This window comes from Equus quagga, chromosome 7 (assembly GCF_021613505.1).
Source record: "Equus quagga isolate Etosha38 chromosome 7, UCLA_HA_Equagga_1.0, whole genome shotgun sequence".
NCBI classification, from domain to species: domain Eukaryota; kingdom Metazoa; phylum Chordata; class Mammalia; order Perissodactyla; family Equidae; genus Equus; species Equus quagga.
The window spans coordinates 135,190,480-135,210,314 of record NC_060273.1 but is presented as its reverse complement, the minus strand read 5'-3'; the positions used below and the strand labels follow the sequence as shown (position 1 = coordinate 135,210,314).

Here is a 19,835-nt window from a genome sequence, read left to right as displayed (position 1 = left end):
GCACCCCGCGGCCGCAGGAGGGCCCAGCGCCGCCGCCCGCCAGCTCCCAGGGCCCGGCCCGCGCCGGCGCCCGCGCTCTCGGGCGGACTCCCGGCCCTCCGCGCCCTCCCGCCCGGCGATGGCCCCGCTCGGATACTTCTTATTCCTCTGCGGCCTGAAGCAGGCGCTGGGCAGCTACCCGATCTGGTGGTGAGTGAGCCTTCCCAGGGTTCGCCCCGGCCTCGGTGCGGCCCCGCCGCCATCCCCTCGGGCAGGGCCCCGCGGTGGCCCGGAGCCCGCGCCCTGTGCCCTCGGCTCCGCGGGCCGCGGGCGGGTTGTTTTCCTTGGCGGCCACCTTCGACCTGTTCGGGCCGGGGCTGGGACGCGGGTGGCGGAGCTTCCGGGGACACTGATCCCCTCTGCCTCGAGGGGCCCCTGGCGTCGGACAGGGCGGGCAGTGGGCTGGAGAGAGGCGGGAAGAGGGTCCGCACAGATGGCACGAACGCCCGGGCAGCCCGAGGCCAAGAGAAGCGGGGAGCGCGAGATCCGCCAGAGACTTTCCGTAAGGACCGTCTCTCTCTTTCTCTCTCACACACACCTTAAAACAAAGTCAGTGAGACAAGACCGAACAGCTCGGGGTAGCGCAGTTACGTAAAGACAGCGGGGACCGGCCGGGAGTGGCGGCGCACTGGGGCCAGAACCCCGCCCTCCGCGCCTCCCGCCGCTGTCCGGCCCTGGTGTCCCCAGCGACCCTCTCTGCGGAGCCCCTGCCTGGACCGCACTGGCGAGGAGGGGCTGCTCGAGAGGTGTGGAGGGAGAGAGCACTGCGTTTGAGGGCCCCTGAGTGAGAGGCCCCGGGAGCCCACACCTGAGGGCAGAGGCGTTCGGTCCTCCGCCGCAGACAAGGCGCATTCTGGGGAGATCTCCTAAATCTGGCAATAGAGGTTCAGATAACCAAGGAAAAGGTCCCGAGGTCCTACTGCACATGTCATGGGGAGAGAGGCTCAGGGTTACCCTCCCTCCGGGGCATGTAATTCGGCAGAGCCCCCACAGGCCGGGGTCACCCCAAGCCCCCACGGCGCGGGGATGATCCGAGATGCCCAAGATTCGGCGGATACAACCGCAGGGGACGCGGGCGCCGAGGGGCCGGGGCGCGCGACTGGAGGAGACTCAGAGTTGGAGAGAAGCGTCCCCACATGCGCGCGCGCGCGCACACACACACACACTCCCAGGAACTCTCTCCGACGGCTTGCCTGGAATTATAATAATTACGCCGAGGGGAAGGGGGGAGACCGAGCAAGTCGAAGTACATCTAATCCGATAATAATTTTTCACTTCGAGATGGTTCAGGAGCGGGGGCGCCGGGGGTGGGGGCGCGGATCCAGGCGCAGCGGGGCGGGAGGGCGGTCCGGGTGGGGCCAGGGCCTGTGAGAGGTGGCGGGGCGGCGGGGACGCACTTCGGGAACCCCCGCGCCCTGGCACCGCGCGCCTGGCACCGCGTGATACCTGCAGCGCCCGGCCGCCTTCCCGAGCGCGGGCTGCGACGGGCGTGCCTCGGGACGCAGGGCGGGCGTCCGTGTCCCCGCCGGCCGTGAGAGCCAAGGCGAGCGCGTCCGAGAGCCCCGCGGCCGCCCGCTCCGCACAGGCTTCTAATTAGAACGCGCCGCAGCGTTCCTGGGCGCGGGAGGAAGCGCCCTCGCCCCCGCGCTCCTCCCGTAAAGACGGGCCCTGTCACCAGCCTCCTGGCTACCTCGTGCCTGGGAGCTTTGTCCTGATGGGCCTGCGAGTCCGTGGCCCCGGCTCCGCACCGTGTGCCACCTTTTCCCTTGGCCAAGTGCGTCCGGTCTGAATGGACCCCGAGACGTGAGCACCGGGTCCTCCAGGTGAGCGGGGAGGGGTGTCTCCCCCCACCCCTCGCCCGGAGACCCACCCAAGCAGGAATCTAGAGCAGCAATTTGGCCCCAGAAAGAAGGGTATGCGTTGACCCCCACTTCGCTCTCGGTGGGGTTCTGACACCCAGCTGCTCTCCCTTCCCTGAGAACTGTCTCCGGTGGGCACCACCCCCGGACTCCCTGTGGAGCGCGGCTTCCCTCCGCTCCCTCCTCTCTGCCCCCGAGGCGCCCTGGACAGTGAAGGATGCGTCTCTCCACCCACACAGGCGGAGTGGAGGGGCCTCACAGAAAGAAGGGGGTTTCACGGCACTGGGACGGCTTTCTGTGCCGGCCCCCTGGCGGGACTCCCCACAGGTGGCTCCTCCTTTCTACTGCCCTCCCCGCCCCAGCCGGCCTGGGCAAGGCTCTCTTTATAACTTCTCACCTTCACGCTCGGCCTGCCTAATTGGTTGTTCTGTTTCACTCCCTCCCCAAAATGAAGTGCCTGCTGCTGCGGCCACGGTGGCCAGCACCTCGCATATGAAAGTGAAAGTGAGGGGACTTCCTCACCTGGAGGGGGAGGAAACAGCCCAATCAGAGTAGTCAGGCTTTTGAAGTTGGTGTGGCTCTCGGTGGGAGAGTGGGGGGAGAGAGGAGGTGTCGCTGGGGCAGCACCCTGCAGGGATTTGAAGGGCCACCCGCCTCCCAGGACCGTCCTGGAAGTGTCCTCCACTCACGAGGTCTGAGGGAAGGTCCCAGGGGAGCCGCAGAGACGGCCCTAAGACCAGAGCGCTGAGAGCTGAGGAGCCTTCCGAGAGCACATGTTCTTGAGAGCATGTGTTCAGGTTTCCTCACGTGACAGGTGGCAGTGGGGACCCAGAGAAGGGACTGAGGCCGGGGCACCTGACGCAGCGCAGCGTAGCTGAGCACCAGCATCGCCAGGCCACGCACTGCAAACCCGCAGCGGGGAGGCCCCCACTCCCCTTACAGGCTGGGTTCTTGTTAAAATAGAGCTGGTGACCGGAAGGGCCCCTGTGCACACAGGACAGGCGTCAGGGTGGGAGGACACAGGGATCCTGGAGAACAAGACCAGGGTCCCAGGAGGAAGCCTGGCTTCTCCCCGCTCCTCACGGTGAGCCAGGCCCCACCAGGCTGCACTGCCGCCTGCCACCATCTCCTGCCTCCGTTCTTGCCCTCCCTCCCCAGGCTTCACACCCGCACTGCCACCGGAGTTACTGCCCCAAGTGGCCACCGCTGCCCTGTCTCCCCTAGCACGGAGAGGACCCCTCTTTCCTACTGGGACGCCCCTCCTGCCGCCCGGCAGCACAGAGGCATACCTTGGAGAGGACCTCACCCCAACAGGACTCGCACGAGGCCATGTCCAGCCTTCTCTTGCCCCTGGGCTGGCTCAGCGGGAGGTTCTCCCTGGTCCCCCCTCCTTCTCGGCCTCCTCACCCTCCTCCCTAACGCCCTGCCCAGCACGAAGACGCCCAACTCAGAGCCTGTGTCCAGGCCCTCTCCCCTTCTGGCCCCCAGAGAAGGCCAACCGACCCCTGGGCTTCCAGAACATCCTCTACATGACCTTCCCTGAGGCCAGGCTTCGCACACGGTGTCGGGGCAGGACACTTGTCTGTCTGTCTGTGTCTCTCTGTCTCTCTCTCTGTTACCTCTCTCTGTCTCTACCTCTCTGCGTCTGTCTGTCTCTCTGTCTATCTCTGTCTTTCTTTGGTTCTCTCTATCCCTGTCTCTCTGTGTGTCTGCCCGTCTCTCTCTCTCTGTGCCCATCTGTCTGTCTGTGTCTCTCTGTCTCTGTCTTTCTGTCTCCGTCTCTTCCTCTCTCTCTGTGTCTGTCTCTCTGTCTCTCTCTTCCTATCTCTGTCTCTGTGTCCGTATGTCTGTCTGTCTTTGTCTGTGTATGTGTGTGTCTCTTTCTGTGTCTGTCTGTCTCTCTATCTCTGCCTTTCTCTGGTTTTCTCTATCCCTGTCTCTCTATGTGTCTGCCCGTCTCTGTCTGTGTCCATCTGTCTGTCTGTCTGTGTCTCTCTCTGTGTCTGTCAATCTGTCTCTCTGTCTCTGTGCCCCTGAGGCTGGGGATGGCTGCAGCTAGCCTATAAAACTAGAGAACTCTAGACACCAGTTTGACTTCCCCGTGTTGTAGGATCTCGGGGTGCTGGGCATGGCGGTGCCCCACAGAACCACCAGTGGACGTGCTTTTGTTGAGGCACAATGTCATAAATGCCCGCCAGTGAACTATACACAGTAGAAAACTTGTTTTGTACAACCCATGAATCGAGTCTCCTTGTCTTGATCCTTTGAAAGCTGCGATAACCCTCCTCCAGAGCCCAGACCTTGCTCTCCCTCCCGTCTGGCCCCTCGGACTCGGCCCCGAGCACATGGGGTCCAATCTGGGGCTCCGGGGCTGCAGCATCTCCCAGCCCGGCTGCCCAGTGCTTTACTGGGCTTGTTGTTGTTTTTAAAAATGATCTTCTGTTTTATTTGTGTAAACCTGTTAGAGTCCTCTGTGCAGGAGAGCAGGAGGAGTGAGAGCAGCCGAGGAGGACCAGTGTGAGAGGGGCCATAAGATCCACTTTCCATCTCCAGCCTGTGGGACGGGCACCCGGTGCCACTGTCCCACCCGAGTGGCCAGCACACAGAGGGCAGGCCCGGAGGTCCACAGGCCAGAGCCCATCCTTGGACGGTGGCCCACGAAGAATTAAGAACAGAAATTGAAAATGGGTGTTTGGACATGCCTGGGCAGCCACACGCCCCTGCAGCCATTTTACATGGTTTATAATAATCGATTGGAAGTTTAGACAAACCCAAAACCCAGGTCTTCCTCTAGGTGGTTTGAGAAGCCCTCACAGCAGGCAGCCCCCGCGGTGCTTGAGAGGGGCTGGCCTCGGGGACCACCAGCCCTCCTGACTTCACCACCCTGCACTTGCTGACGAGGTTTTTGAACCAAATGTGAGAATTTGTACTTCCCTCTTGAGTGTGTTGGGGACTGGGGCCCCCGTTGTTGAGGAGCACTGGGTGAGGACCCCACAGCTGTTTGGCGCATCTGGGAGGTGGCCGGGCTTCCTCGAGCCTCCAGGGGAGGCTGCAGGCAGATTTCCGCTCAGGACAAGAAAGGCTGCTTGGGTCCCTCACATTGGTGCTTGCGAGGTAGTGAGCTGCCCGTCCCTACAGGCATAGAAACAGAGGCCAAGGAAGGGACAGCCCATGGATGCCTCGGCACCTGAGAGTCAAGGTTCACAAGGCCCGCTCCACACCCCCGACCCGCGTCCTCCCGTTGAGGCCCCTAAACCCCACCAGGTGCAGTTTGGGCTCATTTGGCTCAACAGTTGGGTCAGACTTGCCCTGCCTGAGTGGAGGGTCCCAGGTAGAGCCTCGCAGAGAAGACCCCACTGCACAGACAGCATGCCTGACCCCACCCACCTGCCTGCATGCCCCACACTCCCCCAGCGCCGCTCGGCCGGGCCCAGGGTCCCCACTCCTCGCCAGGCTGGGGGCCGCCCACTCCCCGGCCCTGCCTCCTTCGAAGAGATGGCACAGGCACAGCACTGCGTCCCCACTGTGAGTTCCGTGGCCCTTCCTCCTCCCATCTTGGCCCTTCACCCCTGGAGGTTGCTGGGCAAGACTTTGCTGAACAACCAACGAAGGAATGAAGGAATGAACGAATGGGATCTTCTCTGTGAAAAGCAGATGCTGTGTCAGATGCCTGAGCTGGGGACGCGGGATGCAGGGCAGCACTGCCTCGGTCTCCCTCCCAGCCTCCCCAGGTGACACCCCGGAGGTGTCTGGCGCTTTGGCGCGGCCACATTCCTTCCCCGACAAGACGTGCGGCTGCGCCGGAGCCGGCAGATGCGTGGCCGCGGGCACGGGCCTCCGCGCCTGCCGGGACTTGCTGAAGTATGTGTCAGTAATCCCGCGCGGCCGGGGGGCGGGAGGGGTGCTGGCGGCTGCAGCAGGGGCAGGGAAGAGGTGGCCCCCAAGCTGCGACCGGGACCTAGAACCCCTCCCCGTGGGCCTCCCAGCTCCTGGGGAGGGGTCTTCAAGGCAGAAGAGAGTGAGAGCCAGGAGGCTGCAGACCCGCTGGGGGCCCCAAGTGTGGGTGGAAGGGGAAGTGAGACCTGGGCAGCCTCGAGGCAGGTCAGCACCCCCCAAGGAGCCTGGCTCCCTTGTGGGTCCTGGACAGCTCCATCCAGAGAGGACGGAGCCCACCAGTCAAGCCCGGCAGCCATTGACCAATGGGCCAGCCACCCTCACATTTGGCTGGGGCTGAGCATGGGAACCTCCCTCTGGCCATGGAGAGACCCCATCTCACAGACAGCAATTCGAGATGGGCCAGGGGCCTCTCTCTCACCGATGGGGAGACCCTCGGGACCAACCAGGACCTCTGTCTGAAGAGACCTCCCAGGCAGGGAGGGCGGCACAGCCTCCTCATCTCCTTGTCCCCCAGGCCTGGGCAGAGCTCTGCGCCTGAGAAGGACAAGGGAAGACGTGGCCTTGCCACCCAGGTTGAAGGGTCTCATGGCCCAGATGCGAATCAGGAGGGCGCTGGGGAGGAGGCGGACGGCTCCAGCGGCTTGCAGGCTGGGGCGCAGGGTGCTCCCTGGGGGAGGTGGCCTGGGATGACGTGTGGGGAGAAGGTGCCCCCAGTCATGGAGCCAATGGACCCACCGCACGCACTGCTCACCTCCCCCTCCGGGAGCCTTGGATTGCATGTGGTCCCACAGCCTCCTGACATATGGGGAAACTGAGGCCCAGGAGGGGAGAGGCAGAAATGGTGACACAAGTGAACCACAGGGCTGGCGCCCCCGTCCTGCGCTCCAGGTCCCGTGGAGCCCCTGTCCAGAGCCACTCTCTCCTTGAGAACTGCTGAGGCCCTGCCCATCCACAGTAGCATGCACTGCGGGCAGAGCCACCCTACAGTGCACGGTGCCTGGCGATTGCTGGAGTTTACTGCAAAGAGACTGAACCAGGGAAGCCCAGGAGCCCGCCGCCCTCAGGACCCTCGGGAGCAGGGTCCAGGCGTGAATCCTCTCTGGCTCGCATCCTCCCGGAGGAGCGGGCAGGAGGAGGGCCTGCACCAGGGCCCCTCGCTCCCAGCCTCTGTCTGTGGGGGCGGCTCCTGTCCTCAGGCCCCACTCCAGTTAGGGTAAAATCCGTGGGTGAAGTTCCTCGGCACGGGGCCCCGCCGCCTCCTCCCAGAGCGTCACAGCGCGGCCTCCGCACCTTCCCAGCAAGATGTCTGGCAAGGCGGCGGGGATCCCGGCCCTGCGACAGGGCGCGCCTCAGCAGGAGCAGTGCGGGCGGGAGGACGGAGAAAACCATTAGCGCTGGGGCGTGGGTGTGGCCACAGGCTGGGACCGGGGCCCGGGGTCCGCTTTCCAAACTGCAGGAGCCCGTTCTGGGTGAGGGAGCAAGTTACTGCTGTAAACTCGGCCGACAGCAGGACTCACCGACGCGCCATCTTTTGGGACCGACCCAGCGGCTTCCTGCTGCGCTCCTGCGTCTTGCCCACGTGATCGCGGATGCGGCGGGAAGCCTGTGCTCTGCCTCTGACGGCTCGCGGCCAGTCTCTGCCCTGCTGGGACCTTCATACCCGAGGAGGCGCTGGCAGCTGCTCAGACCCGTGGCGTGGATGCGCTCGCCTGACTGCTGGCCCTTCTGCTGTGTGGACGGCCCTGCGAGAAGGGCCTCGCAGAGCTGGGATCTGGGGTGAAGACCAGAGGGAGGAGGGCTGGATCTGGGGCAGGGCTGCAATCAGTTTGGGACCCTCTGGTTTTGAGGGGCCTGTGGGACGTCCGATGTGACGTCCAGCTGGGCGGTTAAAATTCAAGCCCCCGGCCGGGCATGGCTGAAGGTAGACCAGGATGTCTCCTGGGACGGCCTGCACCACGGGGTGGGCGGCGGAATGGAGAACTCCTGACAGGGGAGTCTTGCGGCCAGGTGCAGAGTGAAGAAAACGGACCCAGCAAAGGCAGGCTGGCCTCGGCCTCTCCGAGTGCCCTGCGGTCCCAGGACCAGCACTGGCTCCCACGTCAGAGACACAGGGTCCCCAAGGTGGGGTCGGGACCTCCCAAGACCCAGACAGATAGGATTGGGGACTCATGACGGTTGCCCTCCCCCAACCCCTGCGCTCCTTTGGGCCGGGGGCAGGAGTGTGGCCACCATCGGGCCACGACACTACTGTCCTTCATGTGAGTGACCCTAAGGCAGGACCCCCTCTCTGCCTGTACCCCAGTGAAAGGTCAGCGTGGGCTCCTGGGAGCTCCCGAGGCTGGGTCCACGCCTGCAACCCCTCTCAAGGACCCCTCTTGGCAGCACAGCACAGAGACCCTGGGTTTGTCCCCGGGGCCTGGGAGCGGCAGTCAGCGCCCTGCCAGGACATCCCCTTCCAACCAGCTGCTTCTGGGACTCTCCCTGTCCCCGCTTCCTCCTTATGTCACCACCATGCTCTCTTTAGGATCATCCCACCTCTGGAGGGGAGACGTGGGGTCTGGCCCCATGATCTTGCTCATTGCTGGCTCTCGGACATGGCTGGGGAGTGGGAGGCTCAGCCCCGTGCAGACAGAGGGGCCATGGAGGGCAGGGCCCCGCTCCTGACCTGCCCCACGAGGACACTGAGCATCAGCCTCCCAGACCCGTAACTGAACCTGCATTCTCAGGGCAGCGCCAGAAGTCCCCAGAAGCCTTGGGCCCCCAGGAGCAGGAATCGGAGGGAAACCCTGACCTCCAGACCAAAGGGCTTGGACTGAAGAAGCCTCGGGGGCTTTGCGGGCAGGGCCTCTGGAGTCCCAGGACTGGAGCCAGATGTGCCTCAGCAACCCCAAACCGTGGCTCCTTGACAGTAGTGGGCGCCAGAGCCCTGCTAGGCCCGTCGAATTAGGGCCAGAGTCAGCCCCTGGACCTGTGTCCGACCCTTCCCTGTGGTGCACATGCTGCCTGCCCAGGCTGCTCAGAAGACCCAGCACTCACCCAGTCACCTGGCACGTTGGCTGGGGAAACTGAGGCACAAGGGTTCCAAGCAGGCCAGGGGCAGGTGGGGCCACCACACATGCCCTTGATGACGATTCTGTGATGGTAGTGGGGCCACGTGGAGTCCTGTCGTGCTCTGTGCCTGGGATAGTGGCAGCCGTGCGTTTTGTGCATTGACGGGTGTGCATCTTACATGTTGTCGCGGACTGCGTGTGCATGTCTCCCAGAGTCACATGTTGAAGCCCTGACCCCAAGGCAATGGTGTCAGCAGGCGGGACCTTTGGGACGTGATTAGGTTTGGATGAGGTCATGAGGGTGGAGCCCCCATGATGGGATTAGTGCCCTTGTAAGAAGAGGAAGAGGCTGGAGATGACTTTGTCTGCCGGGTGCAGACAGGGCAAGAAGGTAGCTGTTTCCAGGCCAGGGAGAGGCCCCACCACAACCTGCCCCTGCCGGCCCCCTGATCTGGGACTTCCCGGCATCCAGAACCATGAGAAATAAACGTCTGTTGGTTAAGAGGCCCTGTCTGTGGCATTTGTTGCACAGCCTGAACTGACTGAGATGCACTCAGAAGCGCTGTCTCATGTGCTGATATTTATACATTTGAGGGCATCACAGTGCCCTGGGGGCACTGACATGCCAGAACCCCGTCCCCCCTCAGTTCCACCCAGGGATGTTGGCCAGGTGTCTTCCTCTGAGCCATAGGGCAGGAGGCCCCTGGGGTGCCACCCATCCAGGTTGTGTGGGTTGGAGGGAGTCACACGGGGGCCTGGCCGGTTGGGGAACAGTCATTGATAAGCCCCACTGGGGTCACACGGTGATGGTGGCAGGGCAAGTGGGCAGGTCAGCAGCTGGGCAGTGACCAATGGCAGGTGGAGGCCCGAGCGATGCCAGAGACTTAGACAGAATAAATAACCAGCCTCCCCAGGAGAAAGACCCCGGGACGCAGGGCCAGGGGAACGAGGCCAGCAGGGGCAAAGAGCTATCTGAAGGCCGCAGTGGCCGCCAGTGAACACGGCGGTGGCTCGGACCCTCAAGCTGCGCATTGAGGGGCTGCCAGCCCACCAGCGCTGCCCTTTGCACCTGGGCAGCTGGGAGACAGAAGAGAGGAGCTGGTGAGGGAGGAGGGGGACAGGGGCATGTCTGTCTTCGCTGTGCAGTGAGTGACCAGACGTGGTGGCTTCAGTCAGCTCAGGACTCTGCAGCCTGACATCTGGGTGGCTCTTCTGGGTTCCCTGCTCAGGGTCTCAGGAGGCCGGAATCAAACTCCTGGCCAGTGTGGAGAGGAACGTGCTCCCAGCCTGATGTGCAGTAGAGTCCAGGTCTGGTGCTGGGGGACCCAGTTCCCACAGGCTCGCAGGCCAGCGGCGGGTGATTCTCAGCTCCGGGAACTTTCTGGTCCAGGAACACGGGCCCTCCATCTGGGAGGGCCATCAGAGCTCGGGACCTCCCACAGCTCCAGCTCCTGCTGTGGCTGGAGGCTCTGCGGAGGCAGACAGTGTGGTTAGTTAGCTCGCGGTGGCGCCGGTCCGCACGTGCAGCCCGCTGCGGACATCGCGGCGTCATCTGTCCACGGCCAGGTCCCGGGGGGCAGGGGGGCCTTGGTGGATGAGGCAGGAGAGCGACCCTCCCAGTGCAGAGCCCTTCCCTGCCCCCAAACCCCGTGCCCTCCCAAAAGCCCGGGAGCAGTCGGGGGGCTCGGGGCCCAGGACAGGAAACGCAGTCTTAGTTGCCTCCCCCACTAACCGCACCGCCTCCAGTTGTGAACAGAGGCGACAGACGGCAGCCACATCCAGTTCTGAGACGGTGTCACAGGAGAAGGTGGCCGTTCCATCTCAGACGACCAGATGCAGAGATGACAGGGTGCCATCGCGCCACGGCACACCGCGACCGTGAGGCTAGACAAGGAGACCAGCTCCCGGCTGGCGAGCTCGCTTCTTTCCGCTGCTGGCTTTGGGCTGAGAGGCCGCGGGCTCCAATCCCTGAGTCCACATCCCATAACTGGAGCCTCGTGGGGTGCAGGGCCACCCACCGCAGCGCTTGCCGAACTTCAGCGGCCTGGCTGCGGACTCCTTCCTCTGTTCTGGATGCGGCTGGAGCCCAGCCCACGGCTGGCACCTCCGCCTGTTTCCGTTCTGAGCATGTGGGGAGGCGTGGAGGACCAGGACGAGGACAGGCCCGATGTCCCGACACCTCTCCATTCAGGCCCCCGCTCCTCGCTGCCTCCGTCCCTAAGAGACCCTCCTCAGGCTGGGACTGGTCCCCCACACACTGGGCTTCTCCCCACCTCCCGGTGCAGCCCAGCTCTGGCCGAGCACCCCGCCCCCTGCAGAGCACAGGAGGAAGGAGGTATGTGGCCTAGGGATGGTCGGTGGGCACCGCCTGCTCTGCGGAAGGCAAATGTGTATCCTGGGGGGCAGGGCGTGTCAGTGTGGAGTTTCTCCTGTCTTTATTGAGATGTAACTGACACACAGCGTTGTGTAACTCCAAGGTGTACGAGGTGACGATGTGATGTGTGTACACATTGCGAAATGATCCCACAACAAGGTTAGTGGGCACCGTTTGGAATTTTTATGATTTTTTTAATGACCCAATTTATCCTTGAGGCCCAGCGGAAATCCAGGGCTGACGGCCCCCTTTGGCCCCTCATCTCCCTCACACTGACCCATCCCTGTCCAGTCTGATGGGAGCCCCCAGCCCCCCGCCCTCCTTGGGCAGGGTCTGCATCACCCAGGCCCCTTGGGCCGGGGCAATTTGAGGAACTAAGGGGGCCATCCGGTCCAAAGCGGAGGGGGAACCGTAGAGGTGAGAGAGGATCCGGTGGGGCTGGTGGAGGCCGGAGCAGCTGGAGTGGAGTCAGAGCTGGCGGCCGGCGCCCTGGCCTCTCTGGCTCCACTCCTCTGGGAGGTGGCGAGCCGGGGCCTGCCCGGAAGGAGGGCCGGGAGGAGGCGGGGTGAGAGCTGACTCAGCACCCCAGGACCAAGCTGGGGAGAAGCTGCGAACTTGGGAGTCCCCGCCCGGCCTGCCCTGGAGCCGCAGCCTGGGGTGTGAAGGAAGCAGGGACGTGGGCAGGCAGGAAGCGGGGTGAGGAGGGCCCGGCAGGCACATGTCTGTGCTCCCCGAGGGAGGCCGTGGGGTCCTGGGGTGGCACCTCGTCCCCCACCTAGAGCGAGAATCACAGGGGCCAGCACCTTGGGACTGATGGAGCAGACAGACCAGGTCCCCCTCCCTCCTGTCTGCACTAAATGGCCCTTCTCTTTTCCACATGCTCTGAAACTGCACACACACGAGCCCATTCAGCCAGTGAAGGCAGGTCCACTCTGAATGGGGTTTCCTCTGGCGGACCCACTTCCCTTGTCCCCACTGGAGCCCGGCTGCTGGCAACAGAAGAGAAGGAGCAGGGGACCCCCTGAGCCTCAGGAGCCAGCCCCTCAGAAATGTTCCGAGACCAGAGTCGTGACGGTCACCTGTCCCCCACGTTCCATCAGGAAAATGTTCAACAGCCAGAAAAGATGGGGGACAGGGACAGGGACATCTGTGTGCCCACAAGTCACAGTTCACTCTGCCCAGCCTGTCACATGCCTAACTGGCTCCTGTCCACCTGTCTGCTTCTCTCACAGCAGGGGAGACCTCGGTCCGCTTTCCCCCTGGACACTTGGCTCGTCATTAACTACAGTCCACGTTTGTTTAACAAATCACAGCCCATGTGGGGCATCAGCATGTGGGCCAGGTAGACTGAAGTGGCCAAGTTCATGGGATGGAGCAGCCGGAACCTGTCAAGGCAGCTTCACTTTCAGTGACCAGTTCATCCTGGCTTTCAAACGGAAGCCCCTTCAGCCCTGGCCAAAGTGGGACAGTCAGTCCCCAGCCTCACCCACACACCGGCCTCTGAGGCACTTCCACTGGGGCTCCTGGTGCTCCAAGGTGTGTGGATGGAAAACCCCTAGCCTGGCTCCCACAGTCACCTCCCTGGCCTGGCATGGCCTCCAGGACCAGCCACAGCTGCCCTTTCTTGGTCTGAGGCAAAAGGAGCCTGTGACTGACCAGCCAGGCCACCCAGAGAGAGGGGAGAGGTGGACTGTGAGCTTCAGGAGGCACCAAGAAGCTGCTCAAGGAGCCTGAACCTGAGTCCCGACTCCCCGACCACCTCCCACAGATGATCCGGCTGCTGCCCTCACAAGGCCACCTCGACACTCTGTGCTTGGTTCTTGGGGCCCCTCACATGTCCCTCCACCATTCCAGATGGTGTCGTGCCAGCCCTCTTGCTACTGGCTCTGGGTCACATCTTGCCAGTGCCCATGCGGGGGGCACATGGCCTGGCGGGTGCACCCCCCAGAGGACTTTGTGCTCCCAGAGCCCATGGCACAGAGCCCCCAGCACCTGCTTCTCGCCAGGCGCAGGTGGCACGTGGGGATACACGGGGTCACTGGGAGAGGTGTCAGGAGGCGGACACAGCTGCTGGCCTCAGCCTGGACGCGCAGAACCATCCACACGGGCACATGAGTCAACACAGGCTGAGCGGTCGCTGGGCGGGGACAGGTCATCTTGGTTGCTGGGCCGGGTCAGGTCGTCTTGGCAGGTAGCAGACATAGAAAGGGGCTGGAGCAGGTGGGACAGGAAGCGGAGGTGGCGACCTTCTAAGGGAGAGCTGGGATCTGGGGTCTTTTGCCGTCATTTCATGGGCAGGAGTCCCTCTGTGCCGTCGTGGGCAGCATGGGCTGAGAGTGGCAGGGGGCACGCAGCTTAGATGCAGCCTGTCTCCTGGTCCTCTCCACCCCTCCCTGCCTGGCCCATCTTCTCAGCCTCAGGCCTGGCTCTCGCCCACTCGCCGGTGCCCCTGAGGGCAGAGACTGCTGAACTTGACCTGCGGGTGGCCCCTCAGCCCTCATGCCCAGCCTTCCTCCCGTCCTGCCATCTGTCTGTTTGGCCTGCCCTGGTCCGTCAGGAAGCTGAGCATCCAGGTCAGGGCAGGGTCCCCCAGAGGCAGCCACTGTGGTCTCCACTCAGACATCCGAGCAGGGCAGGTGCAGGAGAGCGAGGTGCAGACCACAGAACGCCCCCTGGAGAGGAAAGACCACAACTGGGTGAGCACAGACAGCTGGCCTTTCTGGAAAGCTTGGGGTCCTGGACCGCGGGGCAGGCGTGGGAGAAATCTGGGGAGGTCAGTCCTGGCCATGCACCTGGCCCTCAGTAGACTGCACAAGTAGAGAATAGACGAGTGAGGACCAGCCAGCCCCACTGTTGCATGCCAGACCTGGGACAAGACCCAGCCAGGGGCAAGGGCCGGCCTGTGGTATCTGATACGAGGTCGTGGCTGGTTGGTGGCTCATCGAGGCATTCGGACAAGCAGAAGACAGACAGAAGGGGGAGTGCGAGGGAGGAGTCAGACACAGGGTGGGGACCTTCGAGGGACCCAGGAGGCAGAGGGTCTGGTCTGGGGGTGTCAGGCCTCCCCCAGGATCGGGGACACAGGGGTGGCTGACCATGGAGGGGAAGGGAGGCTCTGCTGGGGCATCTGCAAGGTGGGTGGACACTGCTGGGGACGACAGGCTTAACTCTGAGAGGTGACCGATGAGGAGCAGGGGAGTCCGGGAGGGAACAGCATGGCACTGTGCCTGGAAAGGTGGGACACACAGGTCCGTGGCTCCCGATGTGGAGGCGCCCCATCTCCAGGGGCGGCCACAGCAGGGTTGGAGCGGCCGAGAGGAGCATGGGCCAGGGACTGGTGCAGACAGAGGAAGTGTGTGGGGCTGCTGTGGCCGGGGCGTGGGACCTGCGGGCCAGGGGAGTAGGGTATGCAGACCCGGATTCCAGCAAGACAGCAGCAGCCCCGGGTGGCCAAGGGCGAGGGCCTCATGGCCCAGGGTGAGGTGGCCTTTGAAGATTTAGAGGCACCGGGATCTGATCAGATCCAGAGAAGGAAGGATCATTTCTCTGGGAGACAGTGGTTCTCAGCTCCTCCACTCCCTCTGTGGCTGGGGGAGCAGGTCGGACTCAAGCAGGACCCGAAGGGCCACGTGAGGCGGGAGTGTGGGCTGCGGGGGGACACAGGGGCCTCTGCCTGCCTTCTCGGGGTGCTCGGTCCTCACAGGGGAGAGGAGGCGCTGAACAGGAAGATCTGCTGGGGGTTCAGCTGAGGTGTCGATAAAGCTGCCGTTGCCTCAGTTTACCCCAAACAGAGGAAGGGGACACAGGTCTGTCTCTGGACTCCTGGAGCCAATGCAGGGGCCTGCCTGCCAGGCCGAGGGGTTGCACCCATGGGCCAGCTCGAGAAAGGAGGGGCCGGGCGCCCCGGGGGAGGGCGTGTGGGTAGCACCCGCTCTGTGCTCAGAGCCAGCCAGGTCTCCAGCTGCGCACTCAGAACCCACAGGCGATGCCCCCTGGAAACACCCCCAGCTCTGCTTCTGGATCAGGGCTCACGCCTGCGTTCTCCCACAGTACCCAGGTCCCCGAAGCCCCTCCCAGGGGCCTCCGGACGGGGCGGTGTCTCCGTCGGTGGGAGGCTTCCTCGCAGCAGGCCCGCACAGGGGCAAGGAGAGCGAGACGCAGAGGGATCAGGCGAGCTCTGCCCGCGAGACCCCTCACTGTGTCCTGGGCTCTGCTCGCTGCCTTCTCGACCCCAGGGAGCGGCCCTGCCCCACCGCCTGTCACTCCATGCACATCTGACGTGCGTGTGCGAAGTCTGGGGTCCAGAGAGGGGACACGCTTCGTGTCCCCTGCCCCCCGTCATTCCATGTGCGTTTCATGTGTGTGCCAAGTCAGGGTCTGGGGTGGGGACAGGCCCCACCCCCCCATCACTCCATGTGCATCTGACGTCTGTGTGAAGTCTTGGGTCTGGGGTGGGGACAGGCTTCCTCCACACGGAGGGACGTCTCACCCTGGCACGCACAAGGGCCTGAAGGATGGGGCCCTGTCGTCCTCCGAGGAAGGCCTTCCCTGGAGCAGGCCCGACTCCTGCTCCTGTTCCACAGGCCCGAGGGCAGCTCCCCCACTAACCTCCCGGTCCCCCTCCCCCAGGTCCCTGGCCCTTGGGCCACAGTACTCGTCCCTGGGCACGCAGCCCATCCTCTGTGCCAGCATCCCGGGCCTGGTCCCCAAGCAGCTGCGCTTCTGCAGGAACTACGTGGAGATCATGCCCAGTGTGGCAGAGGGCGTCAAGATCAGCATCCAGGAGTGCCAGCACCAGTTCCGTGGCCGCCGGTGGAACTGCACCACTGTCAACAACAGCCTGGCTATCTTTGGCCCTGTGCTGGACAAAGGTACAGCCTTCTGGGCGGAGGTGACAGCCTAGGGTGCCTTGGGTCAGAGCCAGCTTCCCCCTTGGCAGGGGCGGGGCAGACACAAGCCACTCTCCTGCTCTGCATGGTGTCCCACCTGTGCTTGGGCAACTCCAGCAGGTGGGCTGTGCTGCACATGCCTCATTACCGCAGGCCTCTCCCACCAAGGCGTCCTTCCCCACACTCGCCCGCTTGCAGGTGGGGTTCTCCTGCAGCTTGGGAAGGATGCGGGGTCATATAGAGATTCCTCCTGCTTCCCCTTCCCCAAAAGGGAAGGGCACGGTTCCAGGGGGACCAGGTCGACCACCACAGCCCTCAGCAGGAGCCAGGGCTTCAGGCTCAGGCGGCAGCAAAACACAGGAGGGCGGGCTGGGGGAGGGGCAGGGGGTGCCCCAGAGGTGCACGCAGAGCTCTCCAGGGTCCTGAGCCGGGGGTGGCTGGGGAGAGGAGAGGGGGAGGGCTGGGCGTTGGTGAGCTTTGGGTGAAGAGCAGACTCCCACCAGCAATGCACAAGGGCTCCAATCTCTCCACGTCCTACCAACACTTGCCATATTCTGCCCTTTTTTCTTTTAACCATGCCAGTGGATGTGAAGTGGTGTCTCATTGTGGGTTTGATTTGCATTTCTCTGGTGGCTAATGATGGTGAGCATCTTTTCATGTGCTTATTGGCCATTCGTATGTTTTCTTTGGGGAAATATCTATTCAAATCCTTTGCCCAGTTTTTAATTGGGTTGTCTGTCTTTTTATTGTTGAGTTGTAAGAGTTCTTTATATACTCTGGATACTAGACCTTTATCAGACATGATTTGCAGATATTTTCTCCCATTGTGTAGGTTGTCTGTTCACTTTTGTGAGTGTCCTTTGGTGCACAAAAGTTCCTGATCTTAGGGGGGAATCTTTAAAGTCTTTCACCATTGAGTATATGATGTTAAATGTGGGTTTTTTGTAACTGCCCTGTATCAAGTTGAGTAAGTTCTTTTCCATTCCTAGTCTGTTGAGTGCTTTGATCATGAAAGGGTGTCTGATTACATCAGATGCTTTTTCTGCATCAATAAACACGATCACATGGTTCTGCTCCTTCACTCTGTTAATATGGTGCATTATTATTGGTTGATTTTCTTGTATTGAACCACCCTTGAATTCTTGCAATAAATCCCCTTGGTCATGGTGTATAACCCTTTTAATATGCTAGAGAATTTGGTTTACAAGTATTTTCTTGGGGATTTCTACATCAATATTTGTAAGGGTCTGCAGCTTCTTTTCTTACTGTCTTTGTCTGGTTTTGGTATCAGGGTAACGTTGGCCTCATAGAGTGAGTTAAGAAGTGTTTCCCCCTCTTCAATTTTTTGAAAGAGTTTGAGAATGATTGGTGTTGGTTCTTCTTTAAATGTCTGGTAGAATTCACCTGTGAAGATTTTCTCTCTTGGGAGGTTTTAAATTACAGATTCAATCTCTGTACTTGTTACAGGTCCATTCAGGTTTTCTATTTCTTCTGGAGTCAGTTTTGGTAGTTTGTGTGTTTCTAGGAATTTCTCGATTTCATCCAGGTTAGTCCTTCATTATTGGAGGAAAGTTTTGCCAGACGTAGAATTCTTGGTTGACAGTGTCTTTCCTTCAGCAGGAACATGTCCTGGTACTCCTTCTTGCCTCAGTGGTTTCTGACAAGAAGCTGGCTGTCAATCTTATTGAGGATCCTTTGTGTATGATGAGTCACTTCTCTCTTGCTGTTTCAAAATTCTCCCTTTGTCTCTGTCTCTTGACAGTTTGATTAAAATGTGTCTCAATGTGGATCTCTCTGCGTTTATCCAACTTGAAGTTTGTTGAACTTCTTGGAAGTAGAGATCCAAGTCTTTTATCAAATTTGGAACTTCTTTGCCATTACTTCTTCAAATATTCTTTCTGCCTCTTTCCCTCTATCCTCTCCTTCTGGGACCCCCATGATGTGTATGTTGGCACATTTGATGGTGTCAGATGGTTTGTTCATTTTTCTTCATCATTTCAGTTGAGCTGTCTTCAGGTTCACTGATTCTTTCTTCTGCCTGCTCGACTCTGCTGTTGAAAACCTCGAGTAAATATTCCATTTCAGTTTGTGCTTGTCAGCTCCACAGTTCTTACTTCGTTGCTTTTTTATAATTTCTGTCTCTTTACTGATACCCTCTCATTGTTGAGACATTGTCCTCCTGGTTTCCTTTATCTCTTTCAGCATATATAGGACAATTGATTCAGAGTCTGTCTAGTAGGTCCAATATCTGTGCTTCCTCTGGGGTAGTTTCTGTTAATTTCCTTTTTCCCATGAATGATCTATACTTTCTTGTTTCTTTGCATTCCTTATAACTTTTTGTTGAAATTTGTACTTTTTGAATATTATAATATGGACACTCAGGAAATCAAATTCTTCCTCCTCCTTGGGGTCCGTAGGTGCTTGCTTGTTTAGTGCCTTTTCTAAACTATTTTTCATGACTGTACTCTTTGTCATGTGTCATCTCTGAGCCCTCTGTTTCTTTAGCTGGTAGTTTCGCAGAGATTTCCTTAATACTCTGAAGCAAAAATAAATAAATGAAAGCTCCCTACTCTGCTGTGTTGCTCATGTGCCTCCATGTGGCCTTTGGGACCTGCCTCAGAGGCCTGCAAGGCCACATTCTGTGGGTTGAGACAAAGGCTCACCTGGGTTCTAGGGTAGGGACACAGACCCCACCCCTAGATGGCATGTCAAGGTCCCCTTGTGAGATAAACATGAGGGATGGGATGTGTACCGGTGCAGCCACCTCCAGAATGTGCCATCCACTCCAGGATGGGCTGGTGGAGACTTGCTGGCTGAGGTGGGGCCCTGGGGACCACAGCTGAACGTGCAGTCAACAGGGAGAATCAGCTGCCGAGGACCTGGGGAGAAGGTGGTGCCAGAGGAAGGCAGCTCAGACAGAGGCAGGGTGGCTCACATTTCACAGTCCTGCTGGGAGCCTGCAGTCCCAGGGGGTATTGGTGACAGGATGGCCAAGGCCACGCACCTCTCCCACATACCTGCTTCCCTGTCTTGGAAAGGGCAACCCCATCCTTCTGTTACTTAGGGTCGCCCATGGCACCTCTCCATTGTGAGTCCCATCAGCAATACCTTCAGTGTCAATGCGGCATCCGGCCACCCCCACCAGGCCCAGCTATCCTGACACCCTGCGTGATCACAGTGGCTCCCATGCACCTGCTCAAGGCCATTCCCAGTGTCCCTGCGGCCAAGAGAGTCAAGTCAGGCCACATCCCTCCTTTGCTCAGCCCCTCCAGGGCTCCCAGCTCTCTCGAATCCTCTGGCCCTGCTGCCTCGTTTTCCTCTTCCTCTCTGTCCGGCCTGTGCTCCTCTCCGGCCTCCTGGCTCCTTCCCAAACACCAAGCACAGCTCCATCCCCAATTCTTTGCCATCACATCTGTCAGCCTCCCTGTGACCCCTGCAAGGCCCACACTGGCTGCCTTGCGGGCACGTGGTCAGTGAAATGGGAGAAACAGTCAGCCCTGCTCAGAACCAACAGCAACCCAGCAGAGGAAGGAGGGAGGGCAAGAGAGTCAGGGAGGAAGGTGCACTGGGCCCTGGACTACCGCGCATGTGGACGTGGGTCCTGAAAGGGAAGCTAAGCATTGTGTTGAGGGGTAGCGGGGACTGACAGCGTCTGTTTAAGGGCCTGTGTGACCTTGACCTGAGGTCGACTTGCTTCCTGGAGCATCAGCATTCCCCATCTACAAAA

The 19,835-nt window shown here is 60.9% G+C and overlaps 1 protein-coding gene across 2 annotated transcripts in view; it reads left to right on the top strand.

Annotated features, from left to right (window-relative positions):
• Positions 1-37: 37 nt before the first annotated feature.
• The window catches only part of WNT3A (Wnt family member 3A), a 42,002-nt gene continuing 22,204 nt past the window's right edge, over positions 38-19,835 (top strand). For both annotated transcript variants that reach the window (XM_046665454.1, XM_046665455.1), the window contains exons 1-2: positions 38-189; positions 15,849-16,090. In XM_046665454.1, coding sequence (XP_046521410.1) covers positions 119-189; positions 15,849-16,090 — 313 coding nt within the window. In that variant the 5' untranslated portion in view covers positions 38-118. The remainder of the gene's footprint in view (positions 190-15,848; positions 16,091-19,835) is intronic.